Source organism: Telmatherina bonti (assembly GCF_933228915.1).
Source record: "Telmatherina bonti genome assembly, chromosome: 18".
Lineage (NCBI taxonomy): Eukaryota > Metazoa > Chordata > Actinopteri > Atheriniformes > Telmatherinidae > Telmatherina > Telmatherina bonti.
The window spans coordinates 22,765,858-22,785,525 of NC_136616.1; the positions used below are offsets into that span (position 1 = coordinate 22,765,858).

General features: G+C 38.5%; 1 protein-coding gene across 1 annotated transcript in view; it reads right to left on the bottom strand.

The window, feature by feature from the left end:
• Positions 1-4,485: 4,485 nt before the first annotated feature.
• LOC306769484 (adhesion G protein-coupled receptor L3) overlaps positions 4,486-19,668 on the bottom strand; it is a gene marked incomplete at its 3' end in the record, with an annotated part of 146,393 nt that continues 131,210 nt past the window's right edge. The window contains exons 17-22 of the mRNA XM_079258100.1: positions 14,739-14,907; positions 14,430-14,555; positions 11,777-11,873; positions 8,268-8,393; positions 6,691-6,708; positions 4,486-5,429 (exon numbers count right to left, since the gene is read on the bottom strand). Of these exons, the coding sequence (XP_079114226.1) occupies positions 4,486-5,429; positions 6,691-6,708; positions 8,268-8,393; positions 11,777-11,873; positions 14,430-14,555; positions 14,739-14,907 (1,480 nt within the window). The remainder of the gene's footprint in view (positions 5,430-6,690; positions 6,709-8,267; positions 8,394-11,776; positions 11,874-14,429; positions 14,556-14,738; positions 14,908-19,668) is intronic.

A 19,668-nucleotide genomic window follows, 5' to 3' on the forward strand; every position in this document is an offset into this window, starting at 1 on the left:
GGGTCGTAAAGAGTAAAATGAAGTAAAATGCCCACATTCATTATAAACCATATGTCATAATGTTGTCAAATCCTTTTTATCTTTAAAAAAAAAGCTGAAAATATGTCTAAATCTTCAGTATAAGGAGAAAGGAATATTGTGTCTTTTTTTTTTTCCTGAAGGGTCTTTCAATATGCTGAAAACTGTTGCAAAGGGCTCCCCCCCCCCCCAAAAAAAAAAAACCAAGTCTCAGTATGTGCCTGCTTGAAATGAGGAGCTGCTGTTTTAATGGCTGAACATGGTTTATTTATTAGCCGATGACATTTTCAGCATGCACTCTGGTAGCTTTAAGGTTGTCATTAACTGCTGCAAAATGAATTAGGAAAACATGAAAATGCAGCTTGGAATTGGAAGCAAACATCTGGGGAATGAGAGTAAAGCTAAATCAGGCTCCAACTCGTGTCACCTGCCAAATCCTGGCGCTATCCAAGTATATGAGTTTCTGTTGTGTCCTGTATGATGTCTGTAGCAACTGTCCGACTCCATTCTCCTGCACTTGAGTTGTTAAATGTTAGTAGACTCCAAAGATAAAAAAAAAAAAAAAAAAAAGAATTGCACAGCTTTTTGCCAGTCTAGTGATCTTATCAGTGCTTGATTTTATGACCCTTAACCATTGGAAAAAAATGCTACAGCCGGTTTAGCTTTCTATGAAAAAAATGAATGAGATCTGGCTTGCAACATGTAAGAGTGTTTTTAATATTTTAGATTTAGAATTCATGTATAGCTCTTGTTTATACAATAAATTAAACAAATAGGTGCTGTCACCTTCAAACTCTGCCAAGCAGAAGCAATGATGAAGAAAGTTTATTATTTAGCAAGTTTGATTTTTTTTTTCATTAAAGTAGTGGTATGTCAAAAAATATTAAAACACTCAATTCATTGGGAAAATCTCAGAAGAGATGTTCATGATTCTCTCTGCTGAACATTTAAGTTGTTTTGTTTATTAAGCAGTCAGATTATGGAGGATTTACTTTGTGTATTTTCCCCATGTGGTCAGTAATTACTTTCTGCAGCTTTATGAAACTTAAATTAATCTTGTTGCCAAACCTTTGTTTAAATTGATCTGGGTTGCTGTATATTGGGATAAGTTTTAGATTAATATTTTTTTTTCTCTTTCTTTTTCTGTAATAATTGCTATCTGAGAATTAAAGGTACACATACATTTTTTTCAACCTGGGGTCAAGCTGTAGAAAAGAAACCTTTAGTATAGGATACAAATTGTGCTGCAGCTCTGCAAATTCAATATGTACTTTTAGTTCATTCCTAAAATTTGAGAGATTGGTGTGTTTTTCATACACTGATACTTTGGTCCATATTCATTACGTAGTTGAGAAATGCATCTGGCATCCGTTTGGTAGAAGAAGTGCAAAAGTACTGTATAAGAAACCATCCCTGGATCCATGATCTGGGATGACCCTGTGGTGCAAAAATGCAAAAAAAAAAAAAAAAAGAACTAATTAAAAGAAAGACAGAAAAAATTGGAATAGAAAATAATACTTCAGGAAGTGCATCAAACCAAAAACATGTTTCCAAAATGCATAAATAAATAAACACATTTTTAAAAAAAAAATCCATTGCAGGTCAGGAACCAAGATAGGAGACCAACACAGATAAACGCCTTTCTGAGCAAACAGTTATCTCAGAAAAAAAAGATAAAAAAAAAAAAAGAAAAAAAAGTATCAAATGGTGAGTATTTCTGTCTGACTGGATGGAGATCATCAGTGTTTTTTACTTTGACTGCTTACAAAGGGAGCTTTGCCAGCAAAAGAGGATGCAACAGACTGATTAAAGTTAATCCCTTAGGGAACTATAGTCAAACTTCTATTTTTACTGTGCAACAACCACCGTACAATAAAAGATTTCCTGCCATCTTTCACGGTACATGCAAACTATCAAACACACTGCATTAAAGTCTGAAGGTTCATGTCCATTTAATAACTAGTTGAGCTGTAGATTGATCAGCTCATGATCAAATTAAACAATCACAGCTTTCTGTTTAGTTGCCTCCTCCTGCATTTGCCTGAAACAGCTGTGGTGCTTTTCAGCCTGTCAGGAATATGTGACTGAGATTGGTTACTTTTTGCCAGCTCCACCTGTTATCCACACATGTAGAGTGACTCACTGACCAGGTAATTATCAGCTGAGTAAAAGCTTCACTAAATGTATTGCACTTGCTTTGCAATTACAAGCCCCAGGTCTGTATTAAACATCCAAAGAAATGCTTGGTAACAATCTAATACAAGAACAAATTATCTTTATTATTTGAAAAAAAAAAAGAGTGCTGATCATTGCTCTAATTACTGCTGTGCTTGTTTTGCTGCATCTTAAAACAAAACCAATAAATAAACAAGAGTGAAAGTGACTGTTGGGAGGGGCATGCTTACCTTTCTTTCCAGACTGTAACGTTAAACTGACTCATGTGACTCGTGCGTAGCTTACGGTGTTAAACACACGGTATCTGAAGAATTCATTGGTTACACCAGCAATGATATTGAAATATTTATTACAGCTTATGAAATCACTGCTTCTATTGTAAAGCAGACCAGAGCATACAGAGCACATCCACAGTTGCTGGGCCAAAATGTACTTGGCACTAAGATGGACAGAGGGATAATGACGAATATTAACTGATAACTTGAGAAATTAAGAAAAACAAAGGGAATAAAATAAAAAAAAGATCAGTATTTGGAGTTTCTTGGCTCTTATCCACACAAAACCATTCCAAGATTTAGACAACATACGAAAACCTTCCTCGTCGCTGTGTAATAATTCTTCATCAATTTGTTTGTTGCCAAACAAATTTTTATCATGACAGCAAAAATCAATTATTTGGAAACTGATTAAAAAAAAAGAATAAATAAAAAGCCATAATTATAGCCAATAATAAAAAAAAATGCCTCGGTTCCATCAAGCTTACCACCATTATCTTGTTTATAACTGTTCATTTAACAAATAAATAAATATATTTTCTCCTCAAAGAAGAAAAAGAAAAGCACTTCCATTCTTTTATTCGCTCCAAAATACATTTTCTTTAATAAGTAAAACAGCCAAATTTGTTTTTTTTTGTTTTTTTTGTCTTTTTTTGTTTGTTTGTTTGTTTTGTACAAGTGCCTGGTGCTATTCAAGGTTCAATCTGTCCTGTTTCTGAGAAGCACAAGGGTTGCCAGAATGCCAATATAAATGCAGAATGCACTATAAACCTTTCCACGGGACGCTTCGTGATTCTGTCTCAACGATCTTCTATCTACACTGAGAGGGGAAAAAAAGGGTGGCTGGGGAGGGTGTGTGGGGGGTGGGGGGGACAAGGGGAAAAAAACCCCCCACAGAAATCAAATAGAAAGCTGACCAAAAAAAGGAAAGTGAATGTTTCACATATATGCCTGCACGATAAATGTGTTCTTGTAACATCTTTTATGTTATTTTGCTCCCATTTAGATTCGCATGTCTTGAAAAAGTAAGAACAGAAAACCAGACTATACCAGAGATCCAGAGAGGTCAGCACAACCGAACGAAACTGCTCCTACTCACTACGTTTACAAAGACAAAGGTTTGGCTCAGAAAAAAAAAAAAAGAAAAAAAGAAAAAAACGAAAGAAAAGGGAAAAAAAATGCATACAATGTGCAATGCTAGTTATCTGTACAGTTACATAGAAATATGTCATAATTCTCTTATTAGTTTTTTTCCTCCCTCTTAACAAATGTTATTACAGTAAAATGATTGAGAGAAAAAAACAAAAAACACCTATGCTTGAAAGCATATGATCATTTACTCCTTTACGGTAACTGTCCAAAATGTATTGTGTTTTTTTGTTGTTTTTTTAATTGTTTGTTGTTTGTTTTTTTTTTTTTTTTTTTTTTTGCCTTTATTCCGTTGAAGGGACACTTCAGCAAACAAAATGTGCTGCAACTCACCAAAGAGGAAGAAAATCTCTCAAAAAGTCAATATAGATAAAGAAGTATAATAAAATAGTCGTTTTTTTTTTGTTTTTTTTTCCAAATTCCCCATTTATTCCGGTGAAGTCTATACTTCAGACTCTAGGACTGTCCAGTTCCTCTCGACTGTCTCGCAGCTGAGACCTAAGAATCCTGGGTGAGTTAATTGTCTCTCTTCACAATGAGACAAACACGGCAAACCACGCAGGGTTCTGGAGTTGGGGGAGGCGGGGAGTGTAGGGGGGTTGTTGGCGGGGGAGACAACATCAACATCCTGCAATGTCTAACCAAATACAGTCACATGTTAGCCCCCATTTTATAGCATTTATTATCCTGTTGGTTGAGAGCAACGGAGAGAGTACGGCTGTTTGCTCTGCGTTAGTCTACGGGACACGATCAAAAGAAAGGCTACCACTGCCAACGACGGATGGAGCAATAGGACGCGGGAAGGTAAGGAGGACTAGGAGGATTGATAGAATACAGGGTGTGTCAGTTTGGGGGGAGCTGTTAGGGCCTATAGGCTGGTGACTAGGTGCGACGGCTCCTGGTGGGCCTCCTCTGGAGATAAATCCTCTCTGTTGGGTGGAACGATGAAGCCATCGCTGCTGCCTCGCCCTAGCTGGTAATAGGAGTGCAGCTGATGGAGGTGGTTACGTGAGCCCAAGTTGGGCATGCTTTTGTAGTAAATGTCGTCCGAGCTGGCCTCCGGGCTCTTGGCGTCCCCGCACTCCTTGGAGCCGTCAGCAGATTCTGCAGACACGTCGGGCAGGCCGGGGAGCATGGGCATGCTGGTGTAGAGGGAGTCTCTCTGATGGCTGTGACTGGGGGATGAGCCCTCGTCCTCAGTGTGCTCGTTGTTGAGTAGAGGAAAGAAACTTTCGCTGTTCTCCTGCGGGATCCTCCTTCGAGACGAGGAGGAGGTGGTGGCCGAAGAGAACGGGTGGTGGGGCAGTGGAAGGGCTGGCGGCACCGACTGGTGAATGTGATTGTGTAGGTTGTCCACCGCCTGCAGGGTTGGCGGCGGCCTTTGTGGCAACAGCGGCGCATTGGACTCCTCGCGAATCAACTCCAGACCCAGGCCTTCATCGTGGTGCTGGCCGAAGTTGGAGTGATCGTCCAGGCTCAGCGCGACATTCATGCCCATCCCCAAGCCCAACCCGTAACCACCGTCCTTGCCACCGTTGCTAACGTTATTGACCAGCTTATTCATAAGGTTCCGGTTCTGCTCGTTTGAGTGCTCGTGGGAATTGTTGAGGTAGGAAGGGATATAATTGGAGGTGAGCTCTTTCAGGATCTTCTTTTCCAGGGTGGTCTCCTTGTGGTTGTAGCCCCGATCGATGATCTGGACACAGTCACTCATGTACTCAGCGCTGGCGATGCTGTAACTGTTGCCATGGTTACCATTCAGTGGTAGAGTATCCATGACACTTGTATCCCGGGCATTGTTCAGGATTCCCTCTGTAAGAAGAAACATGCGTTGGATTATGTAAGCAGTAAAATCTGCTGACATGTAATTGCAACAGATTAACATCAGGACATTTGTCCAAACAGGTATAACACACACTGCTTCAGCGTCTTTGTTTGGAACTATGCCTTGTCCTTAAAAAAATTGATAAAAAAAAAAAAAGAACATCAATTTAAAACTACAAAAACGTGGAAAAATAAAATCACAGATTCACAATTAAGACCTATAAATAGGAGCATAAACTTACCTTTTTTTTTTTTTTTCTGACCGATTGAAATATGGCCGAATGATACACTGATATATGTGCAACACCACACAACACAAAGCATCCCCACAGCACAAAAACACTAAGCTTATGCAAGCATACAAAGACAATGAAAAAAAAAAAAAAAAAATCAAAGCCATGCAATTCCCTCTTTAAGTGTACCAAAACCCCGAGTTGATAATCTGGACTCAAAGCCAATTGTCCCATATGAGCATTGCAATCCATTATTCATTTCTTGTACGAATGCCTAATCCTTGTGAACATAACCAGCTGTCTCTTTAAAAATGAACAAGCTCAAATATCTCCGAATCATAACGCTTTGACAGGAAGGAGACTTTTTGTTCTCTCTGTTGCACTAACATGTAGCTTTCATTTTTCATCACTTTAACCACGCCATCACGATCAAAGCAAATATTTCAGGATAATTCAGACAACCTCATGACAAGGCCGTCCGGCGCGCTAAAAGTGTCAAGCTCTCAGTCTGACCTCTCAAAGAATTTGACAAGAAACATTCAAAAAAGTGGAACGAATTGATCAAAGTGAAATGTTAGAAAATAAATATAAATAAATAAGTGTGGTGAACAGAGGCACGGCACGAGGAGAGGCTTACAGATCAATTCGTACTGACGTGCCTTTTGAAAATGTTGAGGCAAATTTGAACGGAAATCTTAATTGGATTAATGCATTGAGTGTGTATCACCCAGGCTAATGTCTATTTGACTGTAAGAGGCGTTAAAAAAATGCCTTGACTATCTTATTTGTACCACATTTCCACCACACCGACTGCCTGCAGTGGAATGCGGGGATGTGATTAAAGCACATTTTCAGGTCTTCCTGCAACCATGGGGGGCTAATTTCCCAGAAAAAAACCAATCAATTCCAAAGGGAATGACATTGCTTTCATTACCCCTTTGTTAGCAGCGAGTAGAAAGAAAGTAAAGCCAAAGTCAATTACATTTGATAAGCAATGTTTAGTTTGACTCCCATACTTGTCTCTCTGTAGGGCTCTTTAATGGACAGCATGAGGGAAAGGAAAGAAGAAAACACAATAAGCATAACAATGACAGGTCGAAAGAGAAAAATGCAGATACAGTATGCCGATGACGCATCAAGAAAATGTCTCTGGAATGCAATTGTTTCACGTCACCATGCAAAGAAACTTTTGTGAGCTTGCAGAAAGATCCTTGCCATATCTCTTGACAAATGTGTTAAAAAAAAAAAAAAAAAAAAGATGTTTTGCTGTTATATTTTGCAGAATCCTGGGGGTAAAACATGGCTATGGTCCTTGAGCGTCAAAATGCGCCAATAAATCTTAGGATGCATTAGCATTTTCATTCCTCCAGATATTTCTTTTCCATCTGTGGCGATGTAAGTGAATTATAGCCTTCCATCACAAGCTCCATTGCATACATAAATTATCCACTGATCAAAGGTCCTTGTGAGTTTTTTTTTTTTAATCTCGGTTTTACATGAGTTTTCCAGTTTTACAGACTCACAAACGTACAGCAATCGCATACTGACTGCTGAGAGCCGGAATAAAATAATAACAGCTCTGCAGAGAAGAAAATAACTTAGCAACAGTCGGAGTGAGCCGAAGTAATGTGGATAGCTTGCTGCTTGATCAGACGCAGATCATAATCCGACCCGGTATTTTTAAGGATATAATAATAATAATCAATAAATCATAGTAATCAATGGATAACATTTAAATCAAGGCATACTTTTAAATATATCCGTAAGTATTTGTAACAATTACAGCTTTTAAATACTTTTTTTTTTCAACCAGCAATGTTTATGTTGAGCGTATTCAGGTCATTATGACAGAAATTATTTGTTTCTTAAATTTTCGGATCGTTTTAATGATGTCTGGAACAAACCAGCAGCAGAAGCATTTTAAAGGATGAGATGCTGGAACTCAAAACAAAGAGACAGCAGACATTACACACAAGCTTCACTGACAACATTAGAGCACATTTAAAATAAATCACTGGTGATGTGTCTGGCTTCCCCTGTGGGGCGCCCGGACTTGATTTCAAAGGATTTCCTCATTGTTACAGTTTGCGCAGGCCAAACCGCCAAGGGACGGCGGGACTTATGCAACCCGAATGGCACGATCTTACGAGAAGCCAAGACACACCACCAATGTAAAAATCCCGCAGCAAAACACAGCTGTAGGATTTTGTTGTGTTAAAGCTGTAGCTCTGTAGGGTTAACACAATACAGTTAGAGCAGTGTTTTGTTCTTCTTTTTGTACCCCCCCCCCCCCCCCCCCCCCCCTTTTTTTTTTTTTTTTTTAAAAGATTTCTTATTAAATTAAAGCTTTGTGAAAACTCTCCAGGGTGAACGCTGCCATTTCAGCTTAGTGCAAGTTCATTACTCTCAACTCTCCAGTCATTGACTGTCTTTCTTTTCCAAGGCAGTTACAAAAAAAGAAATGTGCTTTACAGGTTCCCCTGGATTAGAAATGAGGAAGAAAAAAATAAATAAATAAATAAAAACCCCAAAAAGAACAAAAGACACTGCTCTAGCCACAATGTTAAGGAATGAAAAAAGAAAGCCAGCACACCTTGCGCGTTGTACATGCCCAGAGGGTTGTTATAGACTGCCGATTCCCCAAGCAATGTATTATAGGGATTGTTAGTGCCATGAGGACGTAGGAGTGCATTAGGTATAAGATGGTTAGCCATAGCCCCTGGAGCAGCCAGAGAGAGACAGAGTGAGATAGAGAAAAACAGAGACAGAGAGAGGTAGACAAATTGAGCTATATATACATAAAGAGAGAATATACATATCAGTAGGGCAGGTGCAGCTGAGCAATGGCAGCCATTAACATACAAATGATCACATGATCATTAATGTGGAGGGGGGGTGGGGGGGGTGGGGGTTGCTATATGAAGGTGGCAGAGCTGAACTGACGTGCCTAATGGGGCCGATGGAACCTGTGCTAATTGTACCATTACCGCCGGCCATTAGCGTTAAGCCCGCTTTTGTGCTCCACATTCAGGCAGGGAACAGGTGTTACCAGAAATAAGAAGCATCAACATGGCAAACAGCAAACATGAAAGACTACATTTGTTGACTAAAAAACAGAAAAAGGGGGAAAAAAAAGACAGTAGGCAATAATCACTCAGGACACGCGCTGGTCTTTGAGGCTAAGAGGAAGACATTATCGACCGCGCTTGCAGATGCTGCAGTTCTAAATCGTCTCCTGTATCGAACATCAGGAACGGTACAATTAGGTGTGGCAGGCTTCTTGAGGGTTTAGATCTCCCATAAATACACTAATGTTAAAAATAAGCCTGGAAATCGCATATTACCTCCTCGCTGCGTTGAAATAAAAGCTTGACAGAAAGAAAAACGGTCAACTGCATCACTGTTATTACTGCATCTGCCAGCTGCCAGCCTTACCAAGCTGAAGATGTGGAATAGTTCTTTTTCTCTACAGGGAAAAAAAAAAAAAAGCTCAACATTTGCGTATTTGTTTTACATCTAAGCCAAAGCAATCTCTGAATGGCAGATGTCCTCTCTCTAGTCAGGATGGTCATTACTTTGCCTTAGCTGCACATCCTCCACACAAACAGAACAAAGCAACATTCCATATTAATGAAATGTGGCTTTCCTTCAGATTCTTTCTGCCAGGAAGTCTGTCCGAATGACTCATCGGTTTCCCATCCACGCACTACCGCACCAAAAGCAACTTCCACAGCCTGAGCCCGGTGATTAGCCGCAGATTTGAACGGCTGCGAGCTCAAATGTGAATGAAAGATGTTTGCTTTTGCTTTGCTGATGATAAAAGTAATTTGGTCTCAAGCTTTTTGACTGCATTATGCTGAATATTAAGGGCCCTGAAAATATTTGAATCGCATTCATTTCCTGTTTACAAGACCTCCTTCCTCCTCTGACGACAAGACGGGAGGCTGTTATAGTCAAAGAAGCCAAAGTGGAGTAGATTGTGAGGCGCGCCTCATGGCTGTGCTTCCAGCGTGAACTGTGCCAGAGCGGGTAAATATCTTTTATCTGAGGTGCAAACGCGCAGCAATTAGATCCTCCGGCAGACCGTACTGTTCTAATGCTCTGAATCTGCCACACCAAATTGGGACAGGTCTTATATCATCCTGCAACACCTTTCAAAAAGTTGGCCTTGCCTGTTTTTTATTTAGATGCGGTTCTAATTGTACAGGTAGATTTTTTTTTTTTTTTTCCCCTTAAAGGTGGAGTATGTAAGATTTTCAATATTTAAAAAAACAAAACAAAACACAAAGAAGATAACTACAATCATAATTAGATAGTTTTTTTTAAAAACATGTAGGTTCCGGTCTGTCCATATTTGATGTGTTATTAAATTACAAGTGTAATTAATGACAAAGACCCTTCTTAAATGTTTGCCTACCAGTAAAAAAAAGTGCTTTTTGTCATTTGTGATTAATTAAACTTGTAATTTAATAACGCATCACATATGAACAGACTGGAACCTACATGTTCAAAAAGCTAATTATGATTGTAGTTATTTTATTATTTATTTATTTTTTGAAAATATTGAAAATCTCACATACTCCACCTTTAATAACCTTTTAAAAGAATCACTGTGTCAGTTATTTAAACTTGTCCTTCAGTTCGACTCATATTTTTTGCTCGAGCTTTGTATTAATTAGGGCTGTTATTACGTAACTTTAGAGAAACTGAATGTTGTTTTGATTTGGAAGAGGGGAAAAAAAAAAAAGTGTTATTGCTGGTGCCGCTTGCCCTAATTACAGTGTATTCTACAAACACCAGCCCCCTTTTGAATTTGCCCAATGACAGTTCCCGCACTTATTGTGTCTGTGTTGGGACAGAACAATTTCCAAAATGACACTGATTGTGTCGCAATAATCCTGAATGCTGGGTTGAATTTGAACGTGCAACGCCATCAAGATGATTGCGTGACTCCACTCTCAAGAAGATCACAGCCAAAGTGTCAGCTGCGTTCTCTCGTATGCCAAGCGGCAAGAGGAGGAAGGGAGAGAGGGGGTGGCGGGGGTGGGGAGCTGGGTATAGAGACTGCAAAGGACAAATCAGCAAGAAATATCTGCTCCTCACCACATAATTCCTTAATACGCACTTCACGGCACACTACATCGAGCCGGTGAGCAGCAGAGGTGCATCAATAATTTCTGTGTCTGTCTTTTGACTTTATTGAAGATCCATGGAGGCCTTTATTCTACTCCCGACCTGCGACCCCATCCTTCCTAACACCTCAAATCAGCCTTTGCACAATTGAGAAAAAGCTGCATCTGTTGGTGGCGCTAAGCTGAGTGCCTAATTATTGAGATCATGACACTTCCTCACTGTGTCGAGCATTAATCCATCATTGTAACTATGCATTAGCGTCATTGTGAGCAGGCGCCCAGAGTGAATTTAGAGAGGGAGCAGTGTGGAACTGGAGCTCTCCATCAAGGGATGTGATGACTGCGGAGAGCATTAGGGAGGCATGCCAGCAAACAGGACGTTTGCAGCTTAATGTCAGATGAACTCTAATCTTGATTTTCTATAGAAGCTAAGCCAAAAAAGTTAACTCACTGCCTGTTGCTGTGAAATGTATCGCACTTAAATTATTTTTAATTTACTTTTGGGAGAATTTAAGAAAGAAATAGACGTAAAGCCCTATACTTAACCACATTATTTGGGAGTTATTTAACTTAACAGGCATAACACACTGTTTTCTGGAACAGATACGAAGATTTTACACCTTTCAATACAGCATTCACAATATCTTCCACCTGAGCAAATATGCATGGAAATTATTCATGTGATTGTCTGGAACTATGATGAGTAATTTGAGTGACTGAAGCAAAATGTCTGATGTGCCTTGACTTGAAATTCTCTATGCACAGCATCGCTGTATGCATAGGTTCAGTTTGCAAACTTTACATATTTAAAAAAATGCCATGAACTCTATTAACACCTTGAGCTGCATTAAAAAGGAATATAGTTTAAATTATTTAAAAAGAATTTAAAAAAAAGTCACATTGAAACATTTTTTTGCATTTGTCAAAAAAAAGTCATTAAAGGAAGCAATTTCCCCGCAGGACCAAATACCTCTGTTGAGTGATGCAGAGCTGTTGATGTCGCCGGTCATGAAAGAGGACTCGGACTGTTTTCTGACGGTGTCATTCCACATTCGACGGATGCGACTCTGCAAGGACAAACAACATGTCAGAACACGTCAGCGTAGTCACACCGAGAGCTGCCGGTAAAGCGAAATAGTGCGCACTCACCTCCTCCTTTTCTTTTGAAACACTAACAATGAAAGAGATTTTCAGCTTTTTAATTTCAAAGTTAAATCATGGAGCTTGCAGCTTTGGGCAAAAAGAAACCTCCAATTAAAGATGAGCTCCAGTTCTGGGATAGGTGAAGTCAATAATAAAGTCATCAGTCGAGCTCTCTGAATCACTGTCTTGGGTTGGAAAAGCTCCATCAGTGAGAGTTCATCCTGGTTAATTATGACAGAGTCCCACGGGCCGTTGCACAAGCTAAGGGTCTGAATATCCATCCATAGAGCTCAACTATTTCTTATCCTGCACCCAAGTGGCTAGACAGAGGATTTCATATTCATCCACACTAATGTAATAAAATTTGGTCCCACTCCGAGCCAAAAACTATCCCTCAACACATATCTGGAATCATCTAGTGATTTATTTGTAAGGCTTTCACTTCTCTGGTCTTCATCGCCGTTTAACAGCCTTTACATGTTTCATCTGCCTGCTTTTATTGTAGTCTTTCCCACTTCATTGCTTCACCTTCCACCACTCCACCAACAGTGTCAAGGTTTCACCTACAGCATAACTCCCCGGAGGAGCCTCTGTCTGCACGCGAGTTACGGGGTCAGAGCTCTATAAATCTACCTAATCGATAGGGTTCCACTGCCACCGTTTAATTAAATAAAGCTTCTTCATTCTGATGACTTAACTACACTTAACCTCACTCATCTGAGCACAGATTTTTCTATGCATTTTGGATGCGTTTTGTTTACCACCAGATGAGATTACTTCGATACTGTTCTCACAACTCAACTTTTAGTTGTGTTACAGTCTTGTGTGGCCTTATTATATTACTCTCAAATCACCAAAGGCAGTATATTGTAGGGTAAAACGCCATAACTGATGGAAATGAGGGAAGAAAAAAAAAAAAAAAAAGAGTCCCCATTATGTAATTGACCAAAATGAGTCATTAATAGTAAAGGAAAGAATGGCTCAAACCCCTGAAATTACTTTGAAGTATCATCTCTGCTCCCCTTTAGCAGCAAGTACCATTGACAGGCTATAAAACAAATTATAATAATAAAAAAAAAAAAAAAAAAAAAAGCTAGCTGAAAGCTAATAATGACAGGGCAGCTATAATAGTGAAAGAAGCGATGCTTTTAAGGCTATTTTTCCATGTATACTTTTAGCACCTCATAGACAGGTATCTGCAAATTAGGTCATTGCTACTTCCATCACCATTAACTCAATTTGGAGGGACTAGATTTATTCTGCAAATGATGTTCAGATAAGGATAATGTTTTCCATAATAAAAGCTCCACAATGAACTCTAATTCAGTCTAAGATGACACAGTGTATGAATATCAACAGGAATATATATATATACATATGTGTATATATATATATATATATATATATATATATATATATATATATATATATATATATATATATATATATATATATATATATATACATCCCAGACGCGGCTCATTAACACATATAATATGTTGTCCTGGAACTGAGGACACAGATGGGCTGAGAAACATACAGCGACTTTCTCTGTTTTATTTTTATTTCTCTTTTGGACACAGAGAAACTTGAGGCTCCGACAGCCGACAGGTTCAAATGTACTTCGCTGATTACACATTCATTAAGACGCCTCAGACTTAGCACTAAACAGCCACATCCTTCTGAGTGGTTCCATTCTCGTCTGGTTTAAACGGAGAAACTGTACATGAGGTTAGAGCCTGCTTATCAGAGCGCTGTGTATAATTGAATGCTTTGATCTGTATGCAGAATCCAGCTCATATCGTGGGATGCCACCGCATGCTCGACTCTAAGGACAATTTATAATTGAACACTGGGAGGAAATCACTCTCTTTGGAATACGATGTTCAATTATGGTGTATCGTGGCAATTCATCCAACATTTTGTGTCAGTGTGGGAGGAATCCATTAACAATTTGCATTACAAGGAGAATAACCATTTGTGCAAAGGATTCCCATATTTTGGGGAAGCTAGTTAAATATGGTACCGAAAAAAAAAATCTAAATGACTCTGGGGACTGACCTTAAATCAGTGTGCAGCAGAGACCTGCTTCAGTGAAAATGAGCTGCTGTCTTACATTTTGTACTTAGGCTATGTTTAGTGGAGCATTCGTCAAAAAAAAAAAAAAAAGCAAAAAAAATGGTTTTTTTGAAGGCTGCTGTGTATATGGAAGTTTTATTACCTGAATTATAATTTACCCTATGAAGATTATTATTATTATGTTTTTTTTTTTATCTATGTCAGGTCAAATCTTTCCCAGCATAGCAACACTATATGTGTGTGAATGCTCCTTTTTGAGATACGAGTCAGTCATGCATGCACGATAAGAAATAATTACTGCTTGTTTGCAAGAGAAAAAAAAAAAGAAGACAAATAATTACATTAACAAAGAAATGCATGTTTGTAACAAAAACAGGAAACATGGACAAAAAGTTTCCAACCTGTGACCCTGCGGAGTAACGTCCTGGAGCACGAGAGGCATTGCCTTTCACAGAGCCAATAGAGCTGTCCACACTTTTCCCACTGCAGCAGTGAGTGCGCAGACACTTCCCATACTCCTTACGCACCTACAAACAAGCACATGTGTTTTTTTTTTTGGTTTTATTTTTCAAAAAAACATAAGTAAAAATAAATAAAGCCTCAAATTTTGTAGCCTTTGAGTTGAATTTCACAAACATATACGGTAAACCCAGTCTAAGAGTATTTACTGATGAAAGGTGTATGTTAAGTGATAAACAACGAATCCGTACCTTTTTCTGCAGCACACAGTGGAAGATAAAAATGAACATTCCCTGGAAGGAGTTGAAGATGGTGAAGAGGTAAGCCATGACCACTGTGCTCTCATTCACATACATTAGGCCAAAGGCCCAGGTCAGGCCCAAGAGACACAGCAGGGCAATCGCTCCAATCACCCAAGATCTGGAGTAGGAACAAACACACATACATAATTATACACACATAAATTTAAAAACATTTAAAAAAAAAAAAACATTTGAAAACCCAAACGTCTTTTGGTTTAAAACACCTAAAAATGGATTTGAACATAGGGTGAAACATGTCAGTTAGGTCACAATACTTATGGTGATGACTGACTGTTATATAGAGGTCTTATGTGTTTATTTTTTCAAAGAAGGTTAAAAAAAAAAACACAAAACAAATGAATAGGGAAAGCAAAATGAAAGTGAAGTTTCTATATATTGTCTGCTCTTCTTCCTGTAATTGCACCCTTCCTACTACGACTACATGAAAAGCCATAAATATACTGCTGTACATATACCACACTGGGTTGTGTACAAGTGAGAATAATAAATACATTATATTCAGCAGGAGAAACAATATGAGCACATTACATGTTGGGTTCTCCAGATAAATGCCTTGTCAAATCCTACTGAAGCTACAAGTTTAAAATAAAAGTCAGAAGAAAAGAACGCCGTCTCTTCTTCTGACTGCATAGACAAGTAGCATGTCTAATTCACCTGCACTCTTTTGGTATTTGGGTGACACTCTGTGTGGCGAAGAGTGGAGATTAACGTCATATCAGTGTCCTTCATCCGCAGCATTTCACATGTACATGATCTTTAATTCCAGCTGATCAAATCCTTTTTACATCCATCTGCAGATACAGCGCTTGTGTCTTTTTTTTTTTTCTTTCTTTCTGGAGCCTTTGATTTAAAATGGCACACACTGTTACAGTTTAATTATGCATGTCAGAATAATCCGGTTACCTTGAATAAATTCAGAGACAACAGCACAGGACTGATTCGTACGTTAAGCTTCTTAACTCATGCACAAATCAAGAACTGAATACATGAGGATGGATGTTTATGTGTCAATGAATTTAAAATCAGCAAAAATATGAAGAGTTGTGGGTATTTTTTTAGGAAATAACGTTTGTCAACAGTATGAGGGGTTTCATTGATAACAGCTGATCATTACCTGCACCTATTCTGGTTACATTTCATGCCAGTTTTGGCATAAAATAAAGGCACAATCAGGCATATAGCTCCAATTCTCACTGCTATCACTACGGTTTATTCATTTTTTTATACTTGCCTTTAAAAACATCTGAAATATAGAGTATTGTCACAATTCCAGATCATTCCTGCAGTCATGTGGTCACATGTGAATCATCAACATCGATGGAAATCACCATAATATGACAGGTGTCCAAAACTCAAGCTTATTTATTTATTTTTGTTTTTGCAGGATTCTTGATGTTTATGTGGATTGCTGGGAAACGTCTTTATAAACCATTACACATAAAACACATCAAGCCATATTCTTGGGCAATCTTCCAAAATGCAAACAATCCCTAAAGAGAAAAAAAACACAACCCTCCACTTTGACTGAGTATTTTAATTTGCACTTTGGGTGGTGCCTTCATATGCTCATACAGGAAAAAATTACAGCTGACGACTGTGAGAACCATGTCTACATTATAGTACTAATATTTCTATACAGTGCACGGTGCAGATACAGGTGCCATTTAAATATAATCTTGCTTGTCACATATGTAGATGATGTATATCTAAGGCTGGAGTACTGTAGGCCTACTAATGCAGCCTTCAACATGACGGAGTGCTTCACTATTAATCATGTTAATGATTCAGCGGGGAAGCCAGATGGATTTAGGTGATTGTTCAGACAGAGGAGGAAATGAAAGATGGCATTATGGGGAAAGGACCCTTCCAAGTTTGCCTTACTTGATCTCAGGCTCATAATCCTGATAGCTGAGCAACACCATGAAGAACAAAAATAAAGAAAAACAGTCAGAAATTAATCAAATCACATAAAGCAATTGGGGGGGGGGGGGGGGGGGGGGGGGGGGGGGGGTCATCCAAAGTGTGAGGCCATCAACACAATAGACAAAAAGGACATGGGACATGGAGAAGGAAACAATACACGGAGAAAGATGTTTTGCAGGGCAACAAGGGATTACAGCTCCATTCACAGCTTCCACATTCAAACATCAAGACCTGCATTCAGACATCTGAGGAAGGATTTGATCGTGATTTACATGTGCAAAACACAATTATCTCAAGTCACTCAAGTATCTCACCGCCCTCATAAACGCTGGCAGACTTTTGCATTGAAGCGGTTATAAATGGGCCAGGTGTGCAGCAAAATAAATGATTTATGAATTTACCGGGGCGAACATTAAACATAATTTTCCCAGAGCTGTCTTAATGACCCGGCGGGAGAGGTACTTCATCAAAGGCCCCCAGATTGGACATGGAAACACAAGCAGTGAGGCCAAAAAGAACAAAATACTGTCCTCTAAGAGGTGGTAGTTTCTTTTTTCCTGAGGGATGGGGGGGGGGGGTTGACGAAGGTTTTGAAAAATGCATCCCAGCATACAGAATAGGACTAGTAGAGGTACGTAGTATGCTCTTCTGGAGTTATCAGATAAAAATAGAGAGCACTTCCACAATTGCTTAGTTGAAGCCTTGAGACAAAATGTCAGAGAGTGTGTAACAATCACAGAAAAGCCGAATGGGGAGGGGGGGCTTTTTATGAGTTTCATCCTGTCAAGATATTTGCCTGAAAGCCACTAATACAACATCACTTACTGATAATGTGCAGTTTTATGCAAAATGCATGTCATCAAATAATCATTTTTAATAAATGTGTACTTTAAACTGAGCCCATGGGGGGACAGTTTATAGTTTAAATATTAGGGGGATGCTAAAAAAAAAAAAGTTTTCTGTTCTATTTATGTACTTCATTTGTGTTATTTCTGCAAATATCTTCATTAAAGTGCAGGGAAATAATGATTAAACCCACGCAGTAGGTTATGATTTTTTACGCAGTACACCTCAAAGGCATCGTGTAATACTGTCAAATATTCATTTACCTGGAGAAAAACTTTTCTAAAATATTATCAGTGCTGCCTCAACAGGTATATAGTCATAATTTAGTGGTCTTAATTTGCATGTTTTCTTCACAAAAGTCATTTACTCATTGGTATTTTTAACTTCTGGGCCACGATGGGGAGTGGAGACTTGAATATCAAAAACTTATTTTTGAAACATTTCAGGAATAATTGAGAAAATTTTTATTTAACTGAACAAGACAATAAATAGAATCATGTTTTGTCCAAACAAACTAGCCGAGTCAGGCTGATCTCCATCAAACGCACCTTACGTGTTGCTTGAAATCAAACTATCATGAACAAATAAAAATACAAGCAAACATCATTTTTAAGCATTTTAAACATAAAGTGATTTTTTTTTTTTTTTTTCCCTGGTTTTGGGACTTTTTGAGAAAATGGAACGTAATTCTACACGTTGCTCTCGTGGTGACCAACCTGACTAAACTCAAACTTCTGCAAATATGTGTGTGTCGTGTAACAGCAATAATTAACCTTTTAAAACCTAAGCTCCCTAATTGCGGGAATTGTACCTTACTGTGTTAAAACAGTCGATTTAGAGACCTTGTCTCTCGTCCCTCAACTCTCAAATTTTGTGTCTGTTTCCCTTTCTTAGACTTGGCCTTTTCAAAGGTAATAGCAACATTGCGGAGTCGTTTGATAAAGGTTTAGAGCATCATTTAAAAGCCACATCCTGAAAGTATTCCTTTAGACAAGCCTCAAACTTTTCTCTTTTGTGCTAAGTGCCGTCTGAATTTATTCCTAAATAACACAAATACTGATATTTACACATTTTAACTAATATTACAAGTGTTAACTTTAATATATGAATACAAAAGAATTTAAAACAGACCTTGCACTTGCAGATACTAGTTTCATTTCTGAGTAGAAGCATGAAGGGCTCAAACAATCCACAATTCACATTCTTACAAAACAATATACATAACCTGCATGAATTCTGTGCAAAGTCTTAAAAGACACGCTCAGGTCAACATGTCAGAAATAACGTCTGTAGAAGTTTGAGTTCTTGAACTCTGCTTGCCACATGAACAGATGTGCATATATATATATATATATATATATATATATGCAGCAGAGTGCTTTTTTAAGTGAGAAAAGCTTTATTGTTCTAATTGCTGAGCAGAGATGTCGAAAATCAGCAGTTTTAAGGCAGGGAACTACTTCAGACCGTGGCATCAAATTATCCGTTTCCTACCAAATGACTTCATTTACTGTGGTGCTATTCAGTGCAGCGTCACAGATCATTTATGTATGAAACTGCAGTTGGTCAATTCAACTGGTTTTAAATCTGCATGAAGTCATTTTAATCGGCTGTTTCTCGCAAGAGAAGAAGTGCTGTGATCAGCCCAACAGGGTGTTAATTATTTAACCAAAGGTATGCTTAAAATGCAAATCACTGCAAGAGTGTTTTAAAGACATCAATGGTGCAAAGTTTTTGATGACGGGAGAGGCTTTTTTTTTCTTTTTTCTTCCTCTTCAGCCTCATAACATTAGCATATTTCATGTGAAGTGTTCTTTTTTTTTTTTTTTTTAATTTTCCGTCTCCATTGGGAGGAAGCTATAGAAGTGACACCTGAAAATGTTCAGCTAAATTTGCTGCATTCTGAGGCGAAATCGGGAATTTCACGGAAAGTCACGGTGGTGCAAAAGTCACGCTGCACTCCATGAATCACAGGACAATGGCAGCAGCTGTCTCCATTATAGGGTGAGAAAGGGGGAACAAAAAACACATCACACACAGTATCAATTCTACTCTACACCTTCGACTGAGAAATGTTGCATCTTACCAG